The sequence below is a fragment of the Sciurus vulgaris genome (assembly GCF_902686455.1).
Source record: "Sciurus vulgaris genome assembly, chromosome: 3".
NCBI lineage: Eukaryota > Metazoa > Chordata > Mammalia > Rodentia > Sciuridae > Sciurus > Sciurus vulgaris.
The window spans coordinates 183,321,659-183,347,366 of NC_136463.1; the positions used below are offsets into that span (position 1 = coordinate 183,321,659).

Sequence of the window (25,708 nt, forward strand, 5' to 3'; positions counted from 1 at the left end):
TGCATCACCAAGTGAAATGAAAGCCCATCACCAAACCTAGTCCCCCCAGTGGGGTGGTTCTGAGAACTGGCAGGGGCCTTGGGACCATCGATTGCTTACTAAAATCTCTGCGTCTCGCGCTCCTCAGGACTTGGTACCAGAGCATATTTAAATGACAAAATGGATCAAATCAACCGTCTTCACAGCAGTTTAGAATATTGTCCCCAAGCTGGAGAGTAGGGAGGAGGTCTCTGGGGGAAGGAAGACTGCCACGCACGTGGTGCGCTCTCGAGGTCCTCCGGTCACTTCGCCGAGAGGAACATGAGCCCTGGGACCCAGGTGACCTGCGCCTAACTGTACACCGACTGTGGCAGAGGGTCACTTGGTGACGAGAAACACAAAGCGCCCAGCAGGTTCCAAGTGACAGGAAGCCGCGAAGTGCAATTATCCTTTTCAACTCATTCCTCAGAAAAAAAGCACAGAAGTGCAACTCCAGAGTCTGGCCTGGAGGTCAAAGTCTGGATTCCCGGCTCCCGCACTCCACGGCCGAGGTTCGGGCCCTCCGACCCTCCAGCCCTGCGCGGGACACTGGCCCGCAACCACCAACTCCACGCCGAGCGCGCCGCGTCCCCGGGCAGGCCCGGCCGCTCTCCGCTCGCCCTAGCCAGACCGCGCCGCCACACCATCGCTAGCTTCCCACGTCCCTCCCGGATCCCCGGGCGCTGGTTCCACTTACTGCCTAATGCACAGACCCCCACCCCAGCCAGAACTCGAAGGGACTTGACGCGCCCCAGGTGGGAGCTGCCATGTTGGCGAGGGCGGGTCTCCGAAAACGCAGGTATCAGCACGCGCCGCGCCTCCCAGGGTGCCCCGCGCGCGCGCCGCGCCTCCCAGGGTGCCCCGCGCGCGCGCCGCGCCTCCCAGGGTGCCCCGAAACTTTGTACCTTCCTCAGTGTTTATTTCGTCTTCACGAATTGTAAGTAATGTACGTGAGAGTGCACTAAACGTAAAAAACCCTCACAATGTTCTCCTTTTTCCCACTGAGCACTTTCTGTGAGCTGTTTCTAGACTCCACTTCCGGAATTAAGTTGATTTTTTTTTTTTCTTTCCTTGAACCAGGGCTGTGTGCATGCTGGGTAAGCACTCTACAACTGAGCTATACTCCCACCCCCAAACCCCCTAAAGTAGATTTTTGAGTACTTTTTATTTGTTCTTTTTAGATATACATAACAGTAGAGTGTATTTGATATATTATACAAACATAACTTATTTTGCAGTATTGATTTTTGTATTTTGCAATTATTCTAAATTTACTTAGGAGATTTTTGTAGTTTCTGTTGGAATTTCAACATTGCTGGTCATGCTATCTGGGAATGAGACAATTTTACTATTACTTTCAGATCTGAATGGGATTTCTTTCTTTCTTGTGCTCGAGCGCTCTGGGTTACACCTCCAAAACAAGGATGGACCCGAGTGGTCAGAGCATCCATCCTGGACTTCAGTCTCATCTGAACAGTAAAGAATTCATTCATTTGCCGTTGAATGTGATGTCAGCTGTGGGCTTTTCTAAGATGCCCTTTGATTAGTTAATTTCTTTTCCTAGTTTGCAGAGAACTTTTTATTAGTAATGCATTTTGGTTTTTATAAACAGTTCTTTTGTGCCTATTGAGCTGATTCCATGGTTTACTTTTTTGGATTATTTATACAGTGTATAACCTTGGTTTTCTTTTTAAAAACTGTTATTTTTGATTCTGGTAAAATATATATCATATAGAATTTGCCTTCTTGCCCATGTTAAAAGTCTGCTGCAGTAGTAGGAGTGTACTTAATACCATCCACCCCCATCCATATACAAAACCGTCATTTCCCAAACTGAAACTATGCACCTATTAAACAGTAACTCCACATTCCCTCCTCTTCCCAGACACTGAAAACCAGCATTCCACTCTGCAACTTTACAAACATGACTTGTGGATACCTTATATAAGTTGAGCCATATCGTATTGGTCTTTTTGTGACTTGCTGATTTATGTACCATATTTTCAAGGTTTGTCCCTTTTGTAGAATGTTCGAGAATTTCCTTTTTTTATTTTCCCACATTTTTAAATTGGTGCATTATAGTTATAGCATTATAGTGCTCACCTGAGAAGGTATGTAAACCACCCAATGCAGTAGAGTCCAAAGCAGCAAACTGTCCTGGTGTGAGTTCTCTGTGTTCTCTCTGTCCCTGTGTGTTTCTCTGTATTTTCTCCCTCAGTGTGGGTCCTGTGGAAGGAGGGTGGAAACATGAAGAATACATGCCCTGTGACCACATGGAGTGCTCAGTAGAGTGTGGGAGAGAAGCACATGGAGCCCTGAAGGAGGGCCCACGGGTCATGGCCCACAGCAGAGGTCTCAATCTCTGGCTAGGACATGACATCATGGCTCAGCAAACACTGACTGGGTGACACCACTGCTCTGGAGGTGTCAAGAGAAAGCGAGTCACCACAGATGGCAGCCGTGCTGGATGAAATCCCTGGCATGGTCCATGGAGTGGACTCTCAATCCTGTTGCAGCATCTCAGAGCTTCAGAAGGGTTGGAAATGGAGCCTGAATCCTGCTGAAAGTGGAAGAGACGGCAGCAGTGCACGTCCATGTCACACTGTCAGGAACCACAGTTTCATTGCCAGGGAGCAGGTGGGGCTAAGGGACTTCCAGGTGCTCCTTGAAGCTGGACCTCCCATTTCATTCTGAGCAGAGTCTTCAGTGCTCTGAAGATGAAGTCCCGGTTTTACTTTTGGACAAATTCCAAAATGCAGTCTTTCTTGAGGTTTGCCTTTTCATCCTTCTAGATGACCAAGTCCCAATTTTTTGCTTAATCATCCTGTTACTAAAGTCACATTGTGTTTCAGGGCATGCTGCTGCTTCAAGGCAAAGATCATAAGCTATCCTAATCCTGGAAAACATACAAGCAGGGTTCAACCGGTGTTATTCATTATAGGGCCTCTGAGTAAATCATTGACAGTGGGTGTCACATATTTTCACAAATTCTGAATACACCCCAACTCTTCTGGTATTTAAGTGCCTGCACTTCTTCTGCCTACTGTATCCCTTGGGCTTTGTATCCAAGCAGCTGGATTGCTGGGCCTCAGCTTCCCATGGCTCCTGCTCTTTTGCCTGCCCCCTTTCCTCTGTGTGTGTGTCTGCTGCTGGCATCTGGCTTTGCCCAGGCAGGCAAGCTGCTGGTGGTGCCCATGGATGGCAGCCACTGGTTTACCATGCGGTCAGTGGTGGAGAAACTCATCCACAGAGGGCATGAAGTTGTGGCTGTCGTGCCAGAGGCGAGTTGGCAACTGGGGAAGGCATCCAATTTCACAGTAAAGACTTACTCAACTTCTTACACTCTGGAGGACTTGGACCGGGAATTCAAATTTTTTCTTGACACTCAGTGGAAAACTCCAGAACAAAGTGTGTATGGTCTAGCAATGGGTTCATCCAAGGCGTTTTTTAACATCACTTTTTCACGGTGTAGGAGTTTGTTTAATGACAAGAAATTAGTGGACTTCTTAAAGGAGAGCTCTTTTGATGCAGTGTTTCTGGATCCTTTTGATGTGTGTGGCTTGGTTGTTGCCAAATACTTTTCACTTCCATCCGTGGTCTTTGCCAGGGTAGTGTTCTGCCGTTTTCTGGAAGAAGGTGCTCAGTGCCCCAGTCCTCTCTCTTATGTTCCCAGACTTTTCTTGATGTCCTCAGATGCTCTGACTTTTGTTGAAAGAGTGAGGAACCACCTACACTACTTGGAAGAATATTTATTTTGCTCTTATTTTTTCAAACCTGCCTTGGAAATCGCCTCTGAAATTCTGCAGACACCTGTCACAATAAGTGATCTCTCCAGCCAAGTGTCCATTTGGTTACTACGAACTGACTTTGTTTTGGACTATCCCAGACCTGTGATGCCCAACATGGTCTTCATAGGTGGAATCAACTGCCACCAGGGGAAGCCACTGCCCAAGGTACGGTGTTCCTCTTTTAGCACATTGAGAAGCACTTGGCCTTGGATGTTGAAAAGAGAAATCTTCTCAACGGTGATTAGTTATTTGCACATGTTGTTGTTAGATTTTTTCTCTGGTGTCATGAACCTTTTTTTTTTTTTTTTTCCAATTAATTTAGCTGTGGGTTTGGAAACATTAGAATACTAATCTCACTGATCCATGAATATATACAGTTGATATTATTGTGTGTAATTTCCAGGTTTTATTTTAATACTGTTTCATAGCTACACTGAAAAAATATTGTTTTATGCTAATACTGTTTCCTCCTATAGAAAAGTTCTCCTGTATTTTTGTGCATCTTCTCATTTTTTTGAAAATTTGTGTGTATATAAAGTTATCTAATATAAAATTTATACTTACTTTAAAAAATAATGTGTGATAGTGGACCGGACTTAGTGTTCTTTAGCTTGTACTTTTCACTTGCCAACAAATACTCAGCATGTTCCCCATCCAATACGTATGGATATAACGGGTTCTTTTGATGATAGCATTAAAGCTTTACCTTGTGTATTCCTTACTTTTTTCTCCAACCAATGGTGATAGACGATGAAGCCTTTTCTCCCTTTGACTTTGTGAACAGAAGTTTGGTAAGCATCTTAAATATTTTCTTTGCCTCCGAATATTTCCATGTCCTTTCTTTTATCTCAGGCATAGAGTTGCTAAATTTGATGGTATGCATATATCACATTTTAATGGATTTGAGACACTGGTTTCAAATCTTGGAAAAACCTCATACTAAAAGCAGTAGTATACCTGAGTTGTAGTTTTTCCATGCCTTTTTCAGCACCAGATGTCAAACTTTTAAAGTTTGTTGACTTTAACAAAATTGAAGCTAAAAACATTGCTAAATTTGCAAAATAGTATGTGTATCTCCTACAATTTTTAAATTCTGTTTTCATAGATATGGTGACCATTTGCATAACCTCGTTTGCAAATCACATATTCACTTTTGTTAATACTTTTAAACAGGGCTGTTTGCTTTTTCATAATGAATTGCGATAAAGTTCTGTGTTAGGAATGACAACATTTAGCCTTTTAAAATGTACATAGTGCAAATAATTTTTCATTGACTGTTCTTCATCCTTTGTCATATGGTATTTTCACTTTTAGGTAGTTAAATTGTTTAAATTTCATTTACTAATTTCTGCATTTCAACTTGTTTTCATCTTTCCAGGTTTTGCATATATAAACAGCAAAGTCTTCCAACATTGAAAACATATTTTTCAGTGAGAGCTTTAATTCATACAGAATAAGGATCTAGTTGTAATTATTTTATCAAAGTACACTACATTGTCCCACACGTTTTAGAATAATTCCAGTCTTTATCTGTGGAATTGAAATGCATCTGCACCAAGTTTTAATATTCTATGTTCTTTGTATCTGCTTCTGAACTCTGTTTTATCCTACTGGCTTAGTTGTCTATTCATGCCATGATACCATATTTTGATTAAGTAGCATTTAGTACGTGTTAATATCTGTAAGTCGATCCATACATTTATTATTTTTATTTCTAAGTTTTACTGGTGATTCTCCTAATGTATTCTCCTTCATAGAATTGAAAATTGTTTTGTTTCAATTTTTTTTTTTTTTTAAAGTGGTGCTGGGAATTGAACCCAGGGTCTTGTGCATGTGAGGCAAGTACTTTAACAGCTGAGCTGTATCCCCAGCCCTGTTTTGTTTCATTTCTAAGATATAAAAACACACTCCTAGGACTCTCTTAATATTACATTAAATATTTTTCTAGTTTACAAGTGATAGACATGTTTCCATTTTGCCTTTGCCCTTCCCTTTAGGATTATACAATTAATTTTATTTTTCAGATTTTATTTTATGCCCATTAACAAAAATTCATATTTTATATATGTAAGCATTTTTCTTTCTTCTTAAAATATATTCCTAGGCATTTTGCTATCTTTGCAACTATTTTCCACAGGCAATTTATATTTCAGTTTTGTAGTGGCTATTGGTAAGGTGCATCTTTGGATTTTCTTCATTTCTGTTGTATTTAGTCATATTTGTAATTTCTCTTATGATTTTTTGAGATTGTGCATCTGCAAATAATTTCCTCCCTGTTTTTGTACTTCTTGTATTAGTCAGCATCATGTTGTTATTATGAAACACCTAAGGCAGTTAACCTATGTAGAGAAAAGGTTTGTTTTTGGCTCCTGGGTCTAATGTTTTCAGGCCCAGGTTGAGTAGCCCCATCACTTTGTATCTCTGGTGTGAGTGGCACATTATGGCAGTCTAGGGTGGGATAAACCATGCATCTCAGGTGCGTGGATGCAAACAGCAAGACCTGAAGGGGCCGTTATTCCATAGTACCCTTCAAGTACACACCCCAATGACCCGAAGACCTGCCTTGAGCTCCCCTCACCTCGCTAAGTTTGTATCACCTCCGAAAGCATCACCATGGGCCAAGCCATTAGCACTAGGTCTTTAGGAGACAGTCTTCCACACCATAGAATAACTCATTTTGTTTATTGGAGCACATATTTCCAAAACATTGTGTAATAAACCATCATGTCTAGGCAGTGTAAATTGGGATTGAGTCACTTAGAATTGAAAACATCTAGACCAATACAAGAGTAATAATCTTTGTGAATGCATAGTCAGAAAGGTTGTACACCTGATATCTCACTTCAGTTTTATTATGGATGGATTATTCATTTTATTGACTATTCTGTTGTCTTCCATGTTCAACGGATCTTGTAGCAGAATCATGTTCTGTAACATGATTTCAGGGGCTTCGTGAGAATATCTTTGCAGCCTACTGATGGCAAAGTGAAATGATGCTCTTTATTTTTTCAGTAGCGATCTTCTTTTGCTTTTACATTTTTTTATTTTTTGCAGACTGCATTTTGATTCATTGTGCACAAATGGGGTACGACCTTTCATTTCTATGGTTGTGCACAACGTAGATTCACAACGTTCACGTGGTCATATCTGTACATCGGGTGATACTGTTCCATTCTCTGTCTTTCCGTCCCCATCCTACTCCCACACCACTTTCCTCCACACCACCCAAGTTCCTTCACTTTTCTCTTCTCCCATCTCCTCCACTCATTATTTATTGTCATCCACTTATCAGAGAGAACATTGGGCCTTTGGTTTTTTGGGCTTGGCCTGTTTCACTCAACATGCTATTTTCCAGCTTCATCCATTTACTAGCAAATGCCATGATTTTGTTCCTCTTTATGACTGAGTAATATTCCATTGTGTATATATACCACAATATTCCATTGTGGTATATATGGTATATATGAAGGGCATCTCAGTTGGTGTTGCAATCTAGTTATTGTGAATTGAGCTGCTATGAACATTGATGTGGCTGCATCACTGTAGTATGCTGATTTTAAGTCCTTTAGGTATAAACCAAGGATTGGGATAGCTGGGTGAAATGGTGGGTTCTTTCCAAGATTTCTGAGGAACCTCCATACTTCTTTCCAGAATGGCTGCACCAATTTTCCACCAGCAATGTATGAGTGTGCCTCTTTCCCCACATCCACGCCAACTCTTATTTTTTCAGAGTGGAAGACTACAGTTTTAGACATGGCTTTGTGCTCTTGGCAAGACCAGGCAAGGAGATGCAAATTACAGGACCATAAGAGTCTGAGCCTCTTGACAGAGAACTTCTCTTTATTCTATGCCCCATCAACTGAAGTGCCCAGGTACCCTTGCTGTCTACCCAAAGGTGGTGGCCTACAACTTCCTAAACTAGCCCTGAGTTCAGTGTGGCCGAAAGGGTCACCGATCATCTAGAGATGTCTATAAAATATGAAATGTATCGAACCACAGATAATATTGTTTATATTTAGTTATGTGAATGATTATATAATATTTTATATAATATATTATTCAATAATATAAATACATAATAGAAGTCTGTGCATTCATCAAAATACACAAATATGTGGTTGTATATAGGTATTGAAGGATAGATGTATGAGAGCTCTTATATATTTAAAGATTTTTATGTTTATGTGTGCATGCATTCATGAATGCAAATGCAAAGCAAGTGAAATTCTCAGAGAGCAATTCGGACTTCAAAAGGGCCCTTTGATTAGAGCATGAATACAGCCCACGTACAAAAGTACATTTCCATCAAAAGAGCTGTGAGTCATGTGATTTTCTCCATCTTGTTTCCGATGGGCAGGCTATCTTGTGAAAAAGCGGTCTTAGTACTGATGGAGGAGGAATTGCATCTCAGATGAGGAAGAACCGTGTTGATAAGAGCGTGCTCAATCGTGCAAGTGTGTCTGTGTTTGCATATGTGTGGTGTGTCCCTGTGTGACTGTGTGCAGTGTCTTCGGCTTTACGTAAGACATCTTCCTGAGGGCCTCCTGTAAGAAAGTCTTCCTGAGTTTTTCCAGGCTAATTATACCTAGTGATGGGATTACTTATGCTAACAAGGAAAGCCCATCATCCTCATTGAGGAGACTGTTAAAATTAATCTGTTGGGGGGAAAAGCAATCGTTCCCAGTCTTTTTCAACTTCTGATATCATTGGAATTGATGAGTGGGTCCAGCTGCAAGAAGTTCAGGATGAATCTGTGGAATTCCGAGCAGCTTTAGCTGTGGAAAGCTGGGGTGGGGATGCAGTTACACAGCAATAATTGATTTGTACATTTCTTTCACATTTGAGTTCCATCCCCAAATCCAAATCCAAATGCAAATTCACCTTTTAGTGCATAAGTCCAAGATTTCCCACCAAGATTATTTATTTTACCTTTTACCAAAGTGTTCAAACTGCCAGGTGTAGTGGTGCGTGTGTGGAATCTCGGCAACTTAGAAGGCTGAGGCAGGATATTTCTTGAGCCCAGAAGTTCTAGGGCAGCCTGGGTAATATATGGAGATCCCATCTCAAAGCACTTTTCACACTCACAATCACATACACACTTGCACACACAGAAACACACACACACACACAGAGGGAGATGGTATAATATAAGAAACAGCCATATATCCATCCTTAAGTTCAAATAATTGTTAATATTTTGCTGTCTAGATTATTTACCCCTTATTTTCCTCCTTTGAAAAAAATTTCTTGAACCTAAAAAAAAAAAAACAAACCCTTATATATCCTTTGATCCCTAAATACTTTGTGTTATTTAGGTATGTCTTCATACTTTCATGTTAAACATATCAAAGAAGAAAAATTTGTTAATGTCCACAACACAATTATCACAACGAAGAAAAAAATTTATTTCATAAGTGAAATCTAATTTTCAGTTCATCAGTAAATTCTCTAATTGTCTCAGAAATGCCTTTTCCATGTAGATTAATGGAATCGAATTGAGAATAGTGAAATAAATACAGACATCCTTAATCAATTCATTCTTTTACAAGGGTGCCAAAACCACTCAAATGGAAAGGATGGTCTCTTCAGCAGATGGTTCTGGGGCAACTGCCTATCCACATCAAAAGATGAAGTTGTACCCTTACCTCACACCATACACAAAAATTAATTTAAAATGGATCATAGACACAAAGATAAAAGTAAAACCACAAAACTCTTAGAAGAAAACCCGGGGTTAAATCTTCAAAACCTTGGATTCGCCAATGATTTGTAGATATGACATCACATCATATCAAGCACAAGAAACAACCGTGTCATGGGAAAGATATTTGCTGATCCTATGTCTCCAAAGGGTCTAGTATCCAAACTAGATAAGCAACTGAAACGACCCAATTAAAAAATGGGTAAAGGCCTCGAACACATTTCTCCAAATTAAGACAAAGAAACCAAAACAATCACATGGTAAGATGCTAAATTTAGGTTAGTTATTAGCAAAATGCAAACATAATGTACTGATACAGCAGTCCATATCACTCGAATGACTATTCTAAGAGAAAAAGAAAAGCCGTGTGGTGAGGGTGTAGGAGATCAGAGCTCTCAGAGATGGTGGGTGGGAATGTCATGTGGTGCAGGCCCTGTGGAAGCAGTGTGATGGGTCCTCACAAGTGAAACGTGGAATTGCCATGGGACCCGGAAGTTAGCTTCTGGGTAGGTATCCCAAGAATACAAAGCACGCAATGAAATAGACAGTTGTACATCAGCAAGGCCATCAACAGATGAATAGGTAATTGAAATGTGTGCCTTCATACAGGAGAATAGCATTCAGCCATTAAAAGAAAAGATGCACAGATAAATGCTATATAGTGGATTAGCCATGAAAACATGATGCAAAGTAAAGGAACCCAAACAGAAATGGCCAAATATGGTGTGATTACATTTCAGTGGAATATCCAGAGTGGATAAATCCGTAAAGACACAGAGCATTTTGTTCCCAGGGTGTGAGGGGAGAAAGGAATGGGCAGTGAACAAATAATAGGAAGGGATTTTCTTTTGGGGCCATGAAAATGTCCTGGAACTCGAGTGTGGTGGTTCCACAGCATTGGGACTGTCCCGAATGCCACCGAGTTGTTCACTGTAAACGATGAAGACGGAATGTTTTGTCAGGTGTATTTTACCACAGTTCAGAAAGAATGCCTTTTGATAGTTCGCTGTTGCAATCAGGACACAAAGGAATTTTTTTCACACGGCATTCTTGCCTCCAACACTTCATTGATCTATGACTGGTCTCTGCCTGTTATGAAGGGCTGCAGGGGTTGAGTCTCGATTCTCTCAAATGGGCCGAGGAGGGATTTGAGACTGTTCATCCCAAGGAAGGAGGCAGTAAAGGAATTCTCCTGGAGCTTCTTTCCACAAATTGTACTGGTTGACTGGATGAGCTGCAAAGTGGAACCTGAGTGAAGACTTGAAGAAACCACCGTCTCATTCCTATTTCAGTCCTCTGGGTTGGCACGGAAGGTGGGGCTACTGGGAATGTGCTGGAACCCAGGTGTAGGATGTCAGGTTAGGACCTGCAGGGATGGAGTGTGCAGGCATCTTCAACTGACGTGGCCGACCTTGTTGGTGATGGGGTTCTGTGGTGAGGCAGGGGCAAGGGCAGTGGGGAGGAGCCTTTTCCCACTGGAAGCAGAAGGGGATTCCGGATATTTGGCCCTTGAAGGGACTGTAGATATGCACAGCATCTTGTCTGTGGGCACATCCTGTTCAAAGCTAAGGAGACACACATGTTCCTCAGGAGCATCATGAATCCATCATTTACAGCAGTTCTCCTCAAGGTATCTTCCTGAACAGCAGGAACAATCCCAAGCACTGTAGACCCATCACTACATAAAAAGTGGTAGAAATCCTCAATAAAGGTGTTCACCAGGGACTTGAGGGCAAGACCCTTGATGATAGGCTTGGGTGGCAAAGCAGCAACATTGCTGTGCGGGTGTCTAGTGTTGCAGTGTCTGCCCTGGTGCCTGTGGGTGGGCAGGGAACACTGAGCCAGCACTGTGAGCTGGACAGCTGGCTCGGAGGGGCACCATTTTGAACCCAAGCAGAGGGTTTGTGTGACCACTGTCTAGTGAGGGATAAACACGATGAGAGTACCTGGTTAAATTTGTAGATACCCTGTCACGTGTCCTGAATGACTAGCAGACACCAGGGCTGAGTCCATCACCAGCTGTGGTATTTGGGAACATGGTGTCGAGTCTCTCCTGCAACTGTGTGACAACTCACACTGGTTGTCCTGAGATGCTCCCAGTTTTCAAGACACAGACATTAGAAGTCCTGAGTCCCAGGGGACCCGTTAGTCCCCATCAAGTGGGACACCTGATCAATGTAACAGGAACCACTGGTGCTGGCCGCCATCATCAGGAAGCTAAGTGCCGCAAGCCTTCAGGGAATCATCACTCTTCCACCTTCTGTTCAGATATCTGAGTGGTGACAAGTCCCCTCCAAGCAGACAGCAGCCCAGGAAGTAGAGTCATCTTGTCCTGGAAATATTGCCAGAAAGTAGAGAAAGTGACCCCAGGTGGCCCCAGAGTCAGGTTTCACCAATTCTTCTCTCATCAGGAGACGGGTAGGTCATCACGCTAACGGTGCTCCTGAAGCAGAGGTGCTTCTGTCACCTCAGTGGGCCTGCAACCAAGTCTCCTGTACTCCCAGCTCTCTGGAGGTCGCAAGCCTGCAGAAGCAGTGCAGAGGGGAGTTGGCTCCCTGGGCCAGACTTACCTTGCTAGGTTTCCATTGAGGTAGCAGGTACCTGAGAAGATGAACTTAGAAAAGTTTTGTGGTGGACACTGAAGTCCACGACTGGTTGGCTCTGTTGCTTCTGTGCCTGTGGCAAGGAAGCACACTATGCTGGAAGCATATGGTGGTACAGAGGTGTTCACCTCCTGGCCACCAGGCCGTAAAGGAAAGGAAAGGAAGGTTGGGGTCCAGATGTCCTCTTCAAGGCCATATCCTCCAAGACACCAAGACCTCCCAGCAGGCCCCACTCTTAAAGCTTCCACCACCTCCCGGTGGTGCCACCCTGGAGACCAGTCCCCAAACACTTGGACCTTTGGGGGCCATTCCAGATCCAGACTAGAGCACCTTCTGTGAGCAGTCTGTTTCAGTGCGAGACCAGGCCTTCCAGACCCCTCTGCGTAGCCTTCTTCACCTCTTGCTCATAATACACACCGTCACTTTGCCCGTCCAACCTCAAGACGTGTGGATAAACACGTGGTAGACCTTGGGGATCGTTCCAGGAGGCACCCCGATTGTTTTCTTTCCTGTGAGGCTTTCCTAATGGGTAGCCCCAGGGGTCTCCCTTTGCCTCAGTGCTTACCCTGTCTGCAGCTCTCTGAAATCCTGTCATCAGAGGCTCGTGTGCAGATTGCTGGTGTTTCTGCTGATGAGCTTCTCTCATCTTCAGTGCTTGCTAGAGCCTGACACAGAACACCAGCAACCACCTCATGGGCCCACTGGAGGCAGTAGTGTGGTCCCCGTGGCCCGCCATCTACCAACTAGCCATCAAGGTCATCCTCCCCCTTGTCCTCCCTAGACTCACTGGCTTTGTGTTCTGCAGCTGTCCCTCTTCTTCTCTCCAGCCCCCCTGTTTCTTTCCACAGCTCCCGTTCAGTTCCTGTTTCTGTCTCATTCCCCACTCATGTCTGTCACTTCCTCAGCATAAAGCTGGTCACAGAGGGCTCAATAAGACAGAGCTTCCCACCAGCCGACTTGTGCTTGGAGTGCCAGCAATTAAAAATCAGGGCAGGGAACTGTACTTGGAGTCGTGGTTTGAACACTGGTGTACTTTCTGAGTTGGCCAACACGTCACTTGAGAATACGGATCTGGGGCCATCGGAACCCAAGTTCACATGTAGCCCAGTTCTGATCTTACATGACCTTGGGTGCCAAGCTCAGTTTCTAAAGCAGACAAATGGGGGTAAATCTGTACCACTACCCAGAGCTGATATCTAGATGAGACGCAACGATGCAGATGGGCTGGTGTGTGCAGTGAACCAAGAATAGCCACCTGTAGCTGGGTGATGTGTGTTTTCCAGCACAATTATTATTTTCCAGTCTCTACGATGTTAATAACATCAACTGTGCCCCTGGGTTCCTTTCAGAAAACCATCAGCTGCTGTGATGTGAGCCTCCCATAAATCATGTATGGATTTGGCACATTTCTTCATTTGTTCATCTTGATGAACATGTGGGCTGTTTTCATATTATGCTGGGATGGACAGTACTGCTCTGAACATTCATACAAAACGAACCTGGACACTCCGATTTTGTTGTTTTGTTTCTTATGTTTTGTGTATCAGATGTTGAGGCTTTGTTTCCAATTTAGATGCCTTTCATTTCTTTCTGTTGCTTAAGTGCTCTGGGTCGGACTTCTCGAAAAATAATGAATAGATGTCGTCAAAACAGCCATCCTGACATTGAGTGTGATTTCATCTCTTGGCTTTTCTGAGATCTCCTTTATCAGGTTTTAAAATGTTCCGTCTTTTTCTTGTTTGTGATAAATATTAATCAGAAATGAATTAGGATTATGTCAAAAAGTTTTTTAATTGAGATGATACAGTTTTTATATTTTATCTTCATTTTGATGTCTTGCCTTGTCGAATGTATTTTTTACTTCTCAGTTTTCAACAGTGATAAGACACATGTCACATAGAATGTACCATCTCTTCGTGTTCCTGTGTGTAGTTCAGGATGAAGGACGTCATCTTGCTGTGGAGCTACCACCACTCACCTCCAGAAGTCTTTTCTTCCTGAACAGAAACTGTACCCATTGATCTATAACTCCTCATTCCCCTTCCTCCTAGCAACTGCCAACTTTTGGTTCTGTGCATTAGATCATTTTTGATCCCTCATGTAATTGGCATCATACAGAATTTCTTTTTGTGACTGACCTATTCACAAAGCATAATATCCTCAAGGTAGGATATTATGTAGGAGGTGTCAGAATTTTCTTCCTTTTTAAGGTTGAATAATATAGCATTGTATGTATACACCACATATTATCTCTCCATTTATTCATGGATGAACAGTTGGGTTGCTTCCATCTCTTTTTTCTAATTAATATTTTTATTGGTTCAGATAATGAAGCATAGTAGTGGGATATACATAGCATTATTTAGTTCATTTCGTTCCTTAGTATCTCCCATTACCTTCCCCTTATCCCTCCCCCACTTCCTTTCCTTTACTTGTTTCCCTTTTAATTTCATCAGATCCCTGCTTTACCCTCCCCTGCTCCCCCCTCCTTTTTTTTCTCTAGCTTCCATATATAAGAGAAAACATATGACCCTGGTCTTTCTATGACTGGCTCATTTCACTAAAGCTATTGCTCCAAAGTTCTATTCATTTTTTCATTATTATTTATGGCCAAATAAAACTCTATTGTGCAAATATATCACCTTTTCTTTGTCCATTCATCTGTTGATGAACACCTAGGCTGGTTCCGTAGCTTGGCTATTGTGAATTGTGCTGTTGTTAACACTGGTATGCATCTCTTATCAAATATGCTGACTTTAGTTCTTTTGAACTAATAGCAAGAAGTGGGTATCTGGGTCATATTCTGGTTCCATTACTAGTATTTTGAAGAAACTTCACATTGATTTCCTTTGTGGTTGTACTAATTTACTATCCTACCAACAGAATATAAATATTCCTTTTCCCCCCACATTTTGCCCACAATTATTATTATATTTTTGATGATTGCTACTCCAATTGGAATGAGATAAAAGTTTCAGTGTAGTGTTTGCTTGTTTTGTTTTGTTTTTTCATCCTGGGGCTTTAACCCAGGGGCCATTTACCACTGAGTCACATCCCCAGCCCTTTTTATTTTTTATTTTGAGACAGGGTCTTACTAAGTTCCTTTGGGCCACACTATCAGTGTAGTTTTGATTTGCATTTCCCTGATGGTTAAAGTTGTGGAACATTTTTTCATGTATTTGTTGACCAAATTCACATATTTTTTATATTTCTCCTTTTGAGAAGTGTATGTTTAGTTCTTTTGCCCAATTATTGATTGGATCATTTGGTGTTAAATAAATTCTTTATTCAAGATATTCTCTGTTGGAAGAGTAGCTGGCACAGATTTTCTCCCATTCTTTAGGTTCTCTCTTCATTTTCTTAGCTGTTTTCTTTGCTCCTCAGATGCCTTTTAACTTGATGCCATCCCATTTATGAAATCTTGGTATTATTTCCTGAACTTTAGAGGTCCTGTTGAGGAAGTCATTGACTCTGTGTGTAAGAGCCTTGACTTTATGACTTTATGTTTTCTTACCAGTTGCAAAGTTTCTGTTCTAATTCCAAGGCATTTGACTCATTTCAAGTTGGTTTTTGTGGGGGGAGAGAGAGAGAGAGAGAGAGAGAGAGAGAGAGAGAGAGAGAGAGAGAGCACACGCACTCCAGGGAGCGAGATCTAGTTTTATTTTTATTCGGGTGGCTATTCAGTTTGCGCAGCATCATTCAAAAGACTGTCTTCTCTCCCACACATTTTTTTTGTGCCTTTGTCATGAATATGATTAATGTATCTGTTGGGTTTGTGTCTCTTTTATTATATTTCACTGATTTTTTTTTAATGCCATTTCTGCTTGGGGCCTGGTCATTGGTTTGGGCTTTTGTTTCCCCTATTATTTTTGTTGAAGTATTGCTCAAGTTTGAGTGAGGCTAGGTTGTGTGTGGCAAGGTATGCTTTCTCTTAGCTGGGTTGGGGGTGTATCTCAGCAGCAGAGTATCTACTCCATGAACTTGTAGTGTCAAACCAGACTCCAGACCTCAAAGGAAAGAGGGAAATAAACAACAGCACCAAGAGCAGTGAAGAATAGTTGGCATTAAAGTAAATCACCAGGTGCTTACTATGACACCTGTGACACTACGAACCACAAATCAGGTATGTTGGATCAAAATTTAATAACAGCAATCACAGCAATCACAACCGTGAACTAGGCGTATCATTAAAGCAAATACCATATGTCAACGAAGACATGGGCAGTACTAACAGCCACAACAACATGAATTGCAGGGGAAGAAATTATATGAACTCACTAGTTTTAAAAGATGGTAAAATACAGTTCATTAAGAGAAAAGAAAATGTGGTAGGAAGGCAAAAGAAAGTTTAGGATATTGATCAGGTGGAAAGAGAGAGCAAAAGAGAAGGAAGCAGTCAAGGTCATCAAGGAGGAGAGAAATAAAGTGGGGGGAGAGGGAGAGAAAGAGAGAGAAGAGAGACAAAGTAAGCAAACAGAACCAAAGCTGGGCACAGTGGCTCATGCCTGTAATACCAGCGGCTCGGGAGGCTGAGGCAGGAGGATCTCAAGTTCAAAGCCAGCTTCAGCAGTGGCAGGCACTAAGCAACTCAGTGAACCCTGACTCAAAGTATGATACAAACTCAGTGGATGTGGCTCAGTGGTTGAGTGCCTCTGAGTTCAATACCCTGTACCAAAAACAAAGAACCATGAACACTAAACCTCAAAAAATAAACAACAACAATAACAACAACAAAACCAAAAACCACCAGCACCAAATCATAAACGGATGAGAAAGCAAAAAATGGTATGAAAGAAAAGGGATGCTATTGAATTTAACATTCTACAGTTTGTTTGACATTTTTGTTTCTATAATCACATAGGTCTTCTAGTTCCCCAGTTGGAATGATCCTGCCTCTGCCTTCCAATTAGCTGGGTCGAGGCAGGTGGCTCTGTACTCAGGTCAATTTTTTTTTTTTTTTTCACTTGTGCTGCTGGGGATCAAACCCAGGACCTTACATGTGCTAGACAAGCACTCAGCCTCTGAGCCACCCGGAGCCTTTATCTGGTTTTGGTATTTGATGATGCTGTTCTCTTAGGGTGAATGAGAAAGTTTCGTTTTATTTTATTTTCTGAAATAGGCTGTGAACAATTGATTTTATTTCTTCTACATGTGTGTGATAGATTTCATCAGTGACATCATATGACCTTGAAGTTTTGTCAGAAAGATTGAATTAAATTTAATTTCAATTTAAATTGAGTTATTTCTACTCAGGTTATTGATTTCTTCTTGTGTAACCCTTTGTAGTTTGTGTTCTTAAAGGAAAATTGTCTATTCCATCTAAGTTGTAAATTTTATTGGCTTCAGTTTGTTTTTTACAGTCTTATACTTTTTGTATCTATAGAATCTTTAGTGATATCATTTCTTTCATTGCCTATATTCTTATTTTCTCTCTCTTTTCTGATCAGTATACAAAGATATTTGTCAGGTTAATTAATTTTCTTATGGTGTCATTGATTATCTACTCTGCTCTTGCATTTTGTATTTTTTTAATAGAAAATTTTCCACATTTTATTTAAGAAAGTTTAGGCTTTTCGCTATTCACTTTTCATTTTCTTTTTTAAAGAGATTTTGAAATTTAATTTTATTATTTTTGTTCTGGATCTTCTCTCTCAGTCCACTTTTTTATTGGTGCATTATAGTTGATGATGGTATTTGTTGTTACATATTCATAAATGCACACAACAGAGCAGTAGAATTTGGCCAGTATCACTCCCCACCACTTCCTCTCTCTCCCACCCCGTGGTCCTTTTCCTGTGTTGATCTTCCTTTGATTTTCAGGAGATCTGTCCCCACCCTTCTTTTCCTTTTTCTTCTCTAGCTTTATCAAATTAGAGAAAACACACCACCCTTGACCTTCTGAGTCTGATTTACTCATTTAACATAATGATCTCTAGTTCCATTCATTTTCCTGCAAATGACATAATTTCATTTTTCTTTGTGACTGAATAAAACTCTTGAGTAGACATACCACATTTTCTTTATCCATTCATCCATTGATGGTTCCATAGTTTGGCTATTGTGAATTGTGTTGCTATAAACATGGGTATGCATGTATCACTATAGTATTCTGACTTTAGTTATTTAGAATAAATACCGAGGAGTGATATAGCAGGGTCATTTAGTGGTTCCATGCCTAAATTTTTTTTAGGAAACTTTTTATAGTGATTGCCACAGTAGTTGTGCTAATATGCACAGATTTTGTATTTTTTATTTTTATCAATTTCTGCTCTGAAGAAAGTCTCTTGGAAGAATAGATTACTCACAATATTTTTCTTACTTTGATGTAGTCTTGTTTTATTGTAAATTGATATTTCTTAATTATAAAAGTTATCTGTGGTGTCCAAAGTGATATTATACTTATGATTATGATGTGGAATAATTAATAAGTTAGTTAACATATCTGTCATGTAAAAAACTTTAACATATTTGTGGTGAGAACATTTGAAATTTACTCTCAGCAATTTAGAAAGTATAATATGCATTCCTCTATTTTATATTACAGATATACAGGTGCAGAAATCTCTTCTATAATCTAATCATAAATCTTGGGGTTAATACCTAGGAGTGTGATTGATGGGTCATAGGTATAATTCTAGTTTTAGTTTCTAAGGAATATCTATATAGTTTTCCGTACAGGATGTACTAATTTACATTTCCCCACTGGCTGGGTACAAGGTTCCTGTTCCTCTGCTTCATGACCAGTACTTGTTTTCTCATGCCTTTTTGATGATAGCCATTCTGACAGGCATGAGGTGATATCTCATTGTGATTATAATTTGCATTTCCCTAATGAATAAGTGATGTTGAGCATTTTCCATATAGCTGTTGGTCGATTTTGTTTTCTCTTGAGAATTGTCTGTTCAGGTCCCTTGCCCTTTTTATTTAGTTGGTTTTATCCCTAGCTATTGAATTGTTTGAGCTTCTTATATATTTTGCATATTAATCCCTTATTTTATGTATGGCTTGTAAATATTTTTTCTTCCAAGTCATAGGTTGTCTCTGCATGCTATTGGTTCTTTTTTTTTTTTTTTCTTTTTTTTTTTTAGCATATTAAGCAGGTTTTATTTAAAGGTAATAATACAGACTCTCCCAGCAGGAAGAAGGGGGCCATGGCTGATGTTCTAAAGTCCCAAGAAGTGAGTGCACCCTACATCTTTTATAGGTTAAAATTTCTTTTGTTCTCCAGTTCTCTCCCCCCTTATCTCTCCTTCCTGCCTATGTGACTAGGCCTGGTTTTGCATTAAGTGAGAAACCATAGGCAGGGGGAGGGCCAGGGTGATTCAGGCAGGCAAGGGCCCAGGGGGCATTAATTAGCAGTTCCTGGCTTGCAGTCCTTGATAAAGGCAGGTAAATTTGGTAATCAATGGCCTCCAGAGATCCTTGACATTCCATTCTTCCAGGGGCAGTCTCCAACTTCCAGAGGCAGATGACTTTATGGCCTCCATTTCCTCGATTTGACCCGAACCCCTATTTCTACACTAACTACCTGTTCCCAATTCTGGCTTCATTCCCCCCTCTAATCTTAGGAACTCCATGCTGCTGGGGAAGGGGGTTGTGACCGCTCTGGCTTCTTCGAGATGGAAGTGGGTGGCGTGGGGCAAGCAGCTTGGAGTTCCTTTTTTTAAAAATTGGGTCAATCGAGGGGTCCAAGGTAGAAGTCTGGTTGGGGAAGAGCAGGTTGTAAAGTCATTTTGGCGTGGGTGCTTCTATGATAGAAGAACAAAAAGACATGAGCACTGAAATGAGATTATTACAAAGTAAATGTTGCAGCATCTGAAACATGCCACTGAGTATCATGAAAATGACAGAAGTCAGTCTCTCATCAGGAGGTGGAAGAACTGAGAAATTGTTCCCATAACTAGGCCTAGCAAAGGCTGGAGAGGACAAGGCCTTTATTTGGGGACTTTAACATTGTCCAGGTTATCAGGAATGTAAATACATCATTTAACTCTTAATGTCATAGATGTCCCTAGAAAATATAGTTAAGCTACTTAATGTCATCTGATTCTTGTAAAATATCCCTTTATTGGTATAACCTGTGTTTAGTAGAGATCTCTATACTTCTGTTACTTAGGGATAGATAATCATACGAGCAAACATAGATTAAGTCTACCTGTGTAGCTTAGGAAGGTCTGCAGGCCTTAAACTGACTAAAAACTTCTGACTGGCAGTTTCTCTTGATAGTTATCAGGAACATTTGCTGAAGAATCTTTCTTTCATTTGTAGCTTCCAGTCTTTATTCTAGTGGGCTAATACAAGTGTACACCTTAAGTTACATTTAACTATTATTTCCTTTAAATGCTCAAGAATGGCTATATTTTGGTTTTAACTGTTTTGCTGGGCATCTAAGATCAAGCTGGTCAAATTGACCTGGTTCCTGTCTTGTTAAAGAGTCAGCTGAGTTCCCACAGGGGTCACTCATACAGAACTTAAGAGCGGCTTCCTAGTTCCACCAGTGACTTTGGTTAGGCAGGGTCTCCTTGATGAGGTGACTTCCTTTGGAAGCATGAAGGGATGTCTCCCTTTTTCCATGACCCTCCTCTGCAGCAGATGCACTGAGTGATTTTTCATCCTCTAGTCTCAACAATCTCCTTGATCAGGAGGTTGTGTGACCCAGAGTTGCAAAGCTCCTTAGAGAAGTTCTCTTGTTCATGGGTTCAGGCTGACTGAGGGCAAAAGATCCAAATACTGGTCTATATTGCCTTCTGTATTTGATTCCAATCTCTAAGTTTGATCTTAATCATCGTATGCATTTTTCCCTGAAATTTCTTGAAGAGATTGTCCTTTACCTATTGTGTATTCTTGGCACCTTTGTGAAAAAGCACTTGAAGGTAGATGCACATGTTTATTTCTGGCTTTGATTCTGTTCCATTGATCAATGTGTGTGTGTGTGTGTGTGTGTGTGTGTGTGTGTGTGTGTGTATGTAGGAAAGAGGGGGGGCAAGATAAAGTGTGTCAGAACCATGAATTACTATAGATCTGTATAGTCTGGAATTAGGTAATGTGATGCCTCTAGTGTTGTTCTTTTTGTTCATGATTGCCTCGACTAATCAGGGTATTTTGTGGATCCATATGAGTTTGGTGTTATGGTTTGGATAGTGGTGTCCCCCAACGCTCATGTGTGAGACCATGTAGGAATGTTTAGAGGTGAAAAAGATTAGATCACGAGAGGTAATCAGTGAATTAATGAATCAGTGAATTAATCCACGGGAATGGATTAGCTGGGCCGTGACTGTGGGTAGGTAGGGTATAGCTGGAGGAAGTAAGTCATTGGAGGTGTGCTTTTGGGGTTTATATTTTTGTCTCTGGTACGTGGGGCTCTCTCTGCGTCCTGGTTTCCATGTTCTGAGCTGCTTTCCTCTGCCACATCCTTCTGCCATGATGTTCTACCTCACTTTGGGCCTGGAGCTGTGGAGTTGGGCACCATGAAACCATGACTCAGACTTTTCCTTCTCTAACTTTTCTTTTTGGACATTTTGGTTATAGTGATGCAAAACTGATTAAAAATTTGGGGATTTTCCTTTCCATTTCTATGAAGAGTATCTTTGGTATTATGATGGGGATTGCATTAGACATTTAGATCTCTTTGGCTTTAGATCCATATTTTGAATATAAATTCTTCCAATCCTGAGCGTGTGATATCCCTCTATTTTTATTTATTTATTGTATTTTATTTGTCTTCACTTTTTTCATCAAGGTTTTATAGTTTCAGTACATGGGTTTCTGCCCTCCTTGAATGAATGTGTTCCTGAGTATTTTCCCCGTATAGCCATCATAAACTGGGCTGTTCCTCTCTTTTACTTTTTCTGATAGTTTATTTTTACTGAATAGAACTGCTGTGGATTTTTGTGTGTTGATTTTCTATCTTGTAACTTTGCTGTATTGTCTGTTAGTTCTGACAGGTTTTTGGTTAAGTTCATGGAAGAACATGTCATCAGCAAATAGTCACAATTGGACTTTTTCTTTCCTGTTTGTATGTATTTTATTGTTTTCCCTTGCCAAATTGCTCTTGCAAAGACTTCTGAGTATGTTGAATAGAATTAATGAAAACAGGCATCTTCGTCTTATTTGAGACCTCAGAGGAAAGGATTTCAGCTTTTCACTGTCAAGTCAGCTATGGGCTTCTCATGAATGGCCTTTATTGTGTTGGGGCACATTCGTTCTGTAGCTAATCTTTTGAGTTTTTATAATGAAAGTTTGTTGATTTCTGTCAAATGCTTTTTCTGCCTCTAGTAAAACAATCTTCTTTTGTTACTTTACCAAATTTATTGATTCGTATGTGTTGAACTATCCTTGCATATTGGAGATAAATCTCATTCAGTTGTATGGATGATCCCTTTAACATGTTGTTGAATTTGGTTTGCTAGTATTCTGTTGAGGATTTTTGCATCTGCGTCCATCAAGGATATTGGCCTATAATTTTCTGTTAGTCTCCTTCTCTGGTTTTGGTATATGGGTGATGCTGGCCTGAAAAGTGTCTTAGTATTTCTTCCTTTTTGATTTATTGAATTATTATTGGTTCCCCTGTAAATACTTGGTAGAATTCAATCAATAAGTCATTATTAGGTCCTGGACTTTTCTTTGCAGGGCAACTGTATTGCTAATTCAATCTGCTTACTTGTTATAGGTCTGTTGAGGTCTTCCTTTCTTTATGATTCAGTCTTAGTAAGTTGTTGTATCAAGGAATTTATCTGTTTCTCTAGGTTATTCAACTCATTGGCATGCATTGCTCATAGTAATCTCTTGTGGTGCTTTGCATTTCTGTGGTGTGTTTCCATGGTCTCGTCTTCCATTTTTTATTTTATTTTTGTCGTTTTATTTCTTAGTGTGAAGTTTCTCAATTTTGTTTATCTTTTCAAAATCAAGCTTTTAGTTTCCTGAATGTTTTGTAGTATTTTTTCTGATATATTTTCTGGTGTATTCCTCCCCTGTGCTAACTTTGGACTCAGTTTATTCTTTTTCTAGGTCTTCGAGGTGAATTTGAGATCTTTATTCTTTTTTTTTTTTGATGTAAACTTTCCTTTTAAAAGTGCTTTTGCTGTATCTCATACATTTTGACATGTTGTCCTTCTATTTATTTATAGCTTTTAAAATTAGTGCTTTATAGATCTATATTAAGGGAAATTCACTGTGGTATATTCATATATGTACATAGAATAGTTTATTAATTTCATTGCACCATTCCTCCCTTTTCCTGTTCCTCTTGCCTTCCTCTCAATTCCTTTTCTCTATTCCACTGATCTCTCACATTTTCGTGGGACCCTCCCACTATCCTTTCCCCACTTATTTTGCTCTCGTTTCCATATGTGATGGAAAACATTCAACTCTTGACTTTTTGAGTCTGACTGAATTCTTTAATTTCTTTATTTTGCCATTGGTGGCTCAGCATCATGTACTTCAACTTTTAAATATTTGGGAATTCTCAGAAATTCCTTTTGTTACTGATTTCTACTTTCATACCATTGTGGAAAAGATACTTTATGTAATCCTGTGTTAAATATTCTGAGGATGGTTTTGTGCCCTGCCATGCAATCTATCTTGGAGACATTTCCATGTACTCTTGAATGAATGTGTATTTTGTTGCTGTTGGATAGTCTGTCTGTATATATCTGGTAGTCCATTTGGTCAAAGTGTTGTTAAATCCAGTGTTTCCTTATAAGTTTTCTTTCTGAATGATCTGTCCATTGTTGTAAGCAGAGTATTGAAGTCCCCCATTATTGTATTGCAATCTATCTCTTCCTTCAGTTCTTTTGGTATGTTTTATATATTTTGGTGTCCAATTTTAGGTGCATGTATATTTACAATGGTTAAATTCTCTTGAAGAACTGAACCCTTTAACATGATATAGCTTCCTTGTTTATCCATTTGTACAGTTTTTGACTTAATGTCAATTTTAACTGACACAATGTAACTAATTACCCTATCCTCTTTTTGTTTCCATTTTTGTGAAGTATCTTTTCCCATCCCTTCATTTTCTATGTGTGTCCTTAAAAGTCTCATGCAGGGAGACTATAGCTAAGCCTTACTTTTAAAAAATCTTATTCACTCTGTCTCTTTATTGGAGAATTTGATCCAGTTACATTCCTCATGGTTGTTTTGTTGGTTGTTTTCTGGTTGGTTGCACATGCTTTTCTTCTTTCTTCCTCTTCCATCTTCCTTTGTGGTCTGGTGATTTCTGTAATGGTATGCTTTCAGTCTTTTCCATTTCTGTTTTGTGTGTCAAGTAGTTTTTTGCTTTGTGGTTACCATGAGGCCAGCATAGAACATCTTAGCCTTTTTGCTTTTCAAAAATATTTGTATTTCAATCTGATAATTTAAATCTACTGTTATTATTATTTCGGTGCTGTGGATTGAACCTCGGGCTCTGAGCATTATAAGTACATGTCTTGCCATTAGCTGTTATCCCAGCCACAACTTACTTTTCACTGGGCACAACTCCATGCTTTAATTTCCCTTTCACCTTTTATATTTTAGATATCAGAATTTATTTTGCCACGTGCATGACTTGCAATTTATTTTAGCTCTCATTTTTATTCAGTTTTGTGTTTTAATTTTTGTACCAAGGATACAATTGTCTAGCACACTATTATTACAATCTTAAGAGTATTCTGAATATGGATCTGTGTTATTCATACCATTGAGTTTTGTGTTTTCATGTTTTATGTTATTAATCATTAGCCTCTTATTTTAGTTTAAGAAACTGCTTTTAAAATTCCTGTTGGGCACTTCCAGGACTGATGATCTCTCTAAGCTGTTTTATTGTCTGATAAAGTTTTGATTTCTCCTGATTTCTGAATTTTGCTATGTAAATTATTCTTTGTTGGCACATGTTTTCTTTTAGCACTTTGGTTATATAATAACATTCTTTCCTGCTGACCTGCAGAATTTCTGGGAGAAATCAACTAGTATTTCTATTGACCATTTTTTAGTTATGTGTTTCTATTCTCTTGCTGGTCTCAGAAATTTTTTCTTTGTCTTTTTTTGATAGGTTGATTATTATGTGTTTTGGTATACTCCTTTTTGGACTGAATTTCATTGCAGATCTCTGTGATTCTTGAACCTGGAAATAGGCATCTATCCCAAAATTTGGAACACTTTTAGTCTTTATTTCTTTATGCTGTTTTGGCCCTTTTCCCTTTCTTCTTCTGCAACTATTATAATGCAAACTACTATAATTTAGTCTCTTTCCGTAGTCTTTTTCTTTCCTTTTCATTTGTTTTGATCCTCTGACTCATAATTTCAATGTTCTGTCTTCCAGCTCACTGATTCTTTCTTTTTGGTTGATTCTGCTGTTGAAGCTTTCTATTGATATGTCAGTTCTGTCATTATATTCTTCATTTCTAGGAATTTAAATTAGTTCTTTTTAATGATTTCTATTTATTTGCTCAACTTCTTGCTTTTTTGGTATTGTTTTCTAGACTTTATTAAAATTTTCAGTACATACATATTTGTAGTTCACTGAACTTTTTAATGAGCATTATTCTAGTTCTTTGTCAGCCACTGCACGTATCTCCGTTTCTCTGGAGGAACATTATTGAAACTATCAGTTTGTTTTG

At 39.9% G+C, this 25,708-nt stretch overlaps 1 protein-coding gene across 2 annotated transcripts in view; it reads left to right on the top strand.

Annotated features, from left to right (window-relative positions):
- The first annotated feature begins 3,065 nt into the window (after positions 1 to 3,065).
- The window catches only part of LOC306656724 (UDP-glucuronosyltransferase 1A6-like), an 84,964-nt gene continuing 62,321 nt past the window's right edge, over positions 3,066 to 25,708 (top strand). The window contains exon 1 of one of the 2 annotated variants that reach the window (XM_079132279.1): positions 3,066 to 3,971. In XM_079132279.1, the coding sequence (XP_078988405.1) occupies positions 3,117 to 3,971 (855 nt within the window). In that variant the 5' untranslated portion in view covers positions 3,066 to 3,116. The remainder of the gene's footprint in view (positions 3,972 to 25,708) is intronic. The other variant, XM_079132280.1, reaches the window with a different exon arrangement.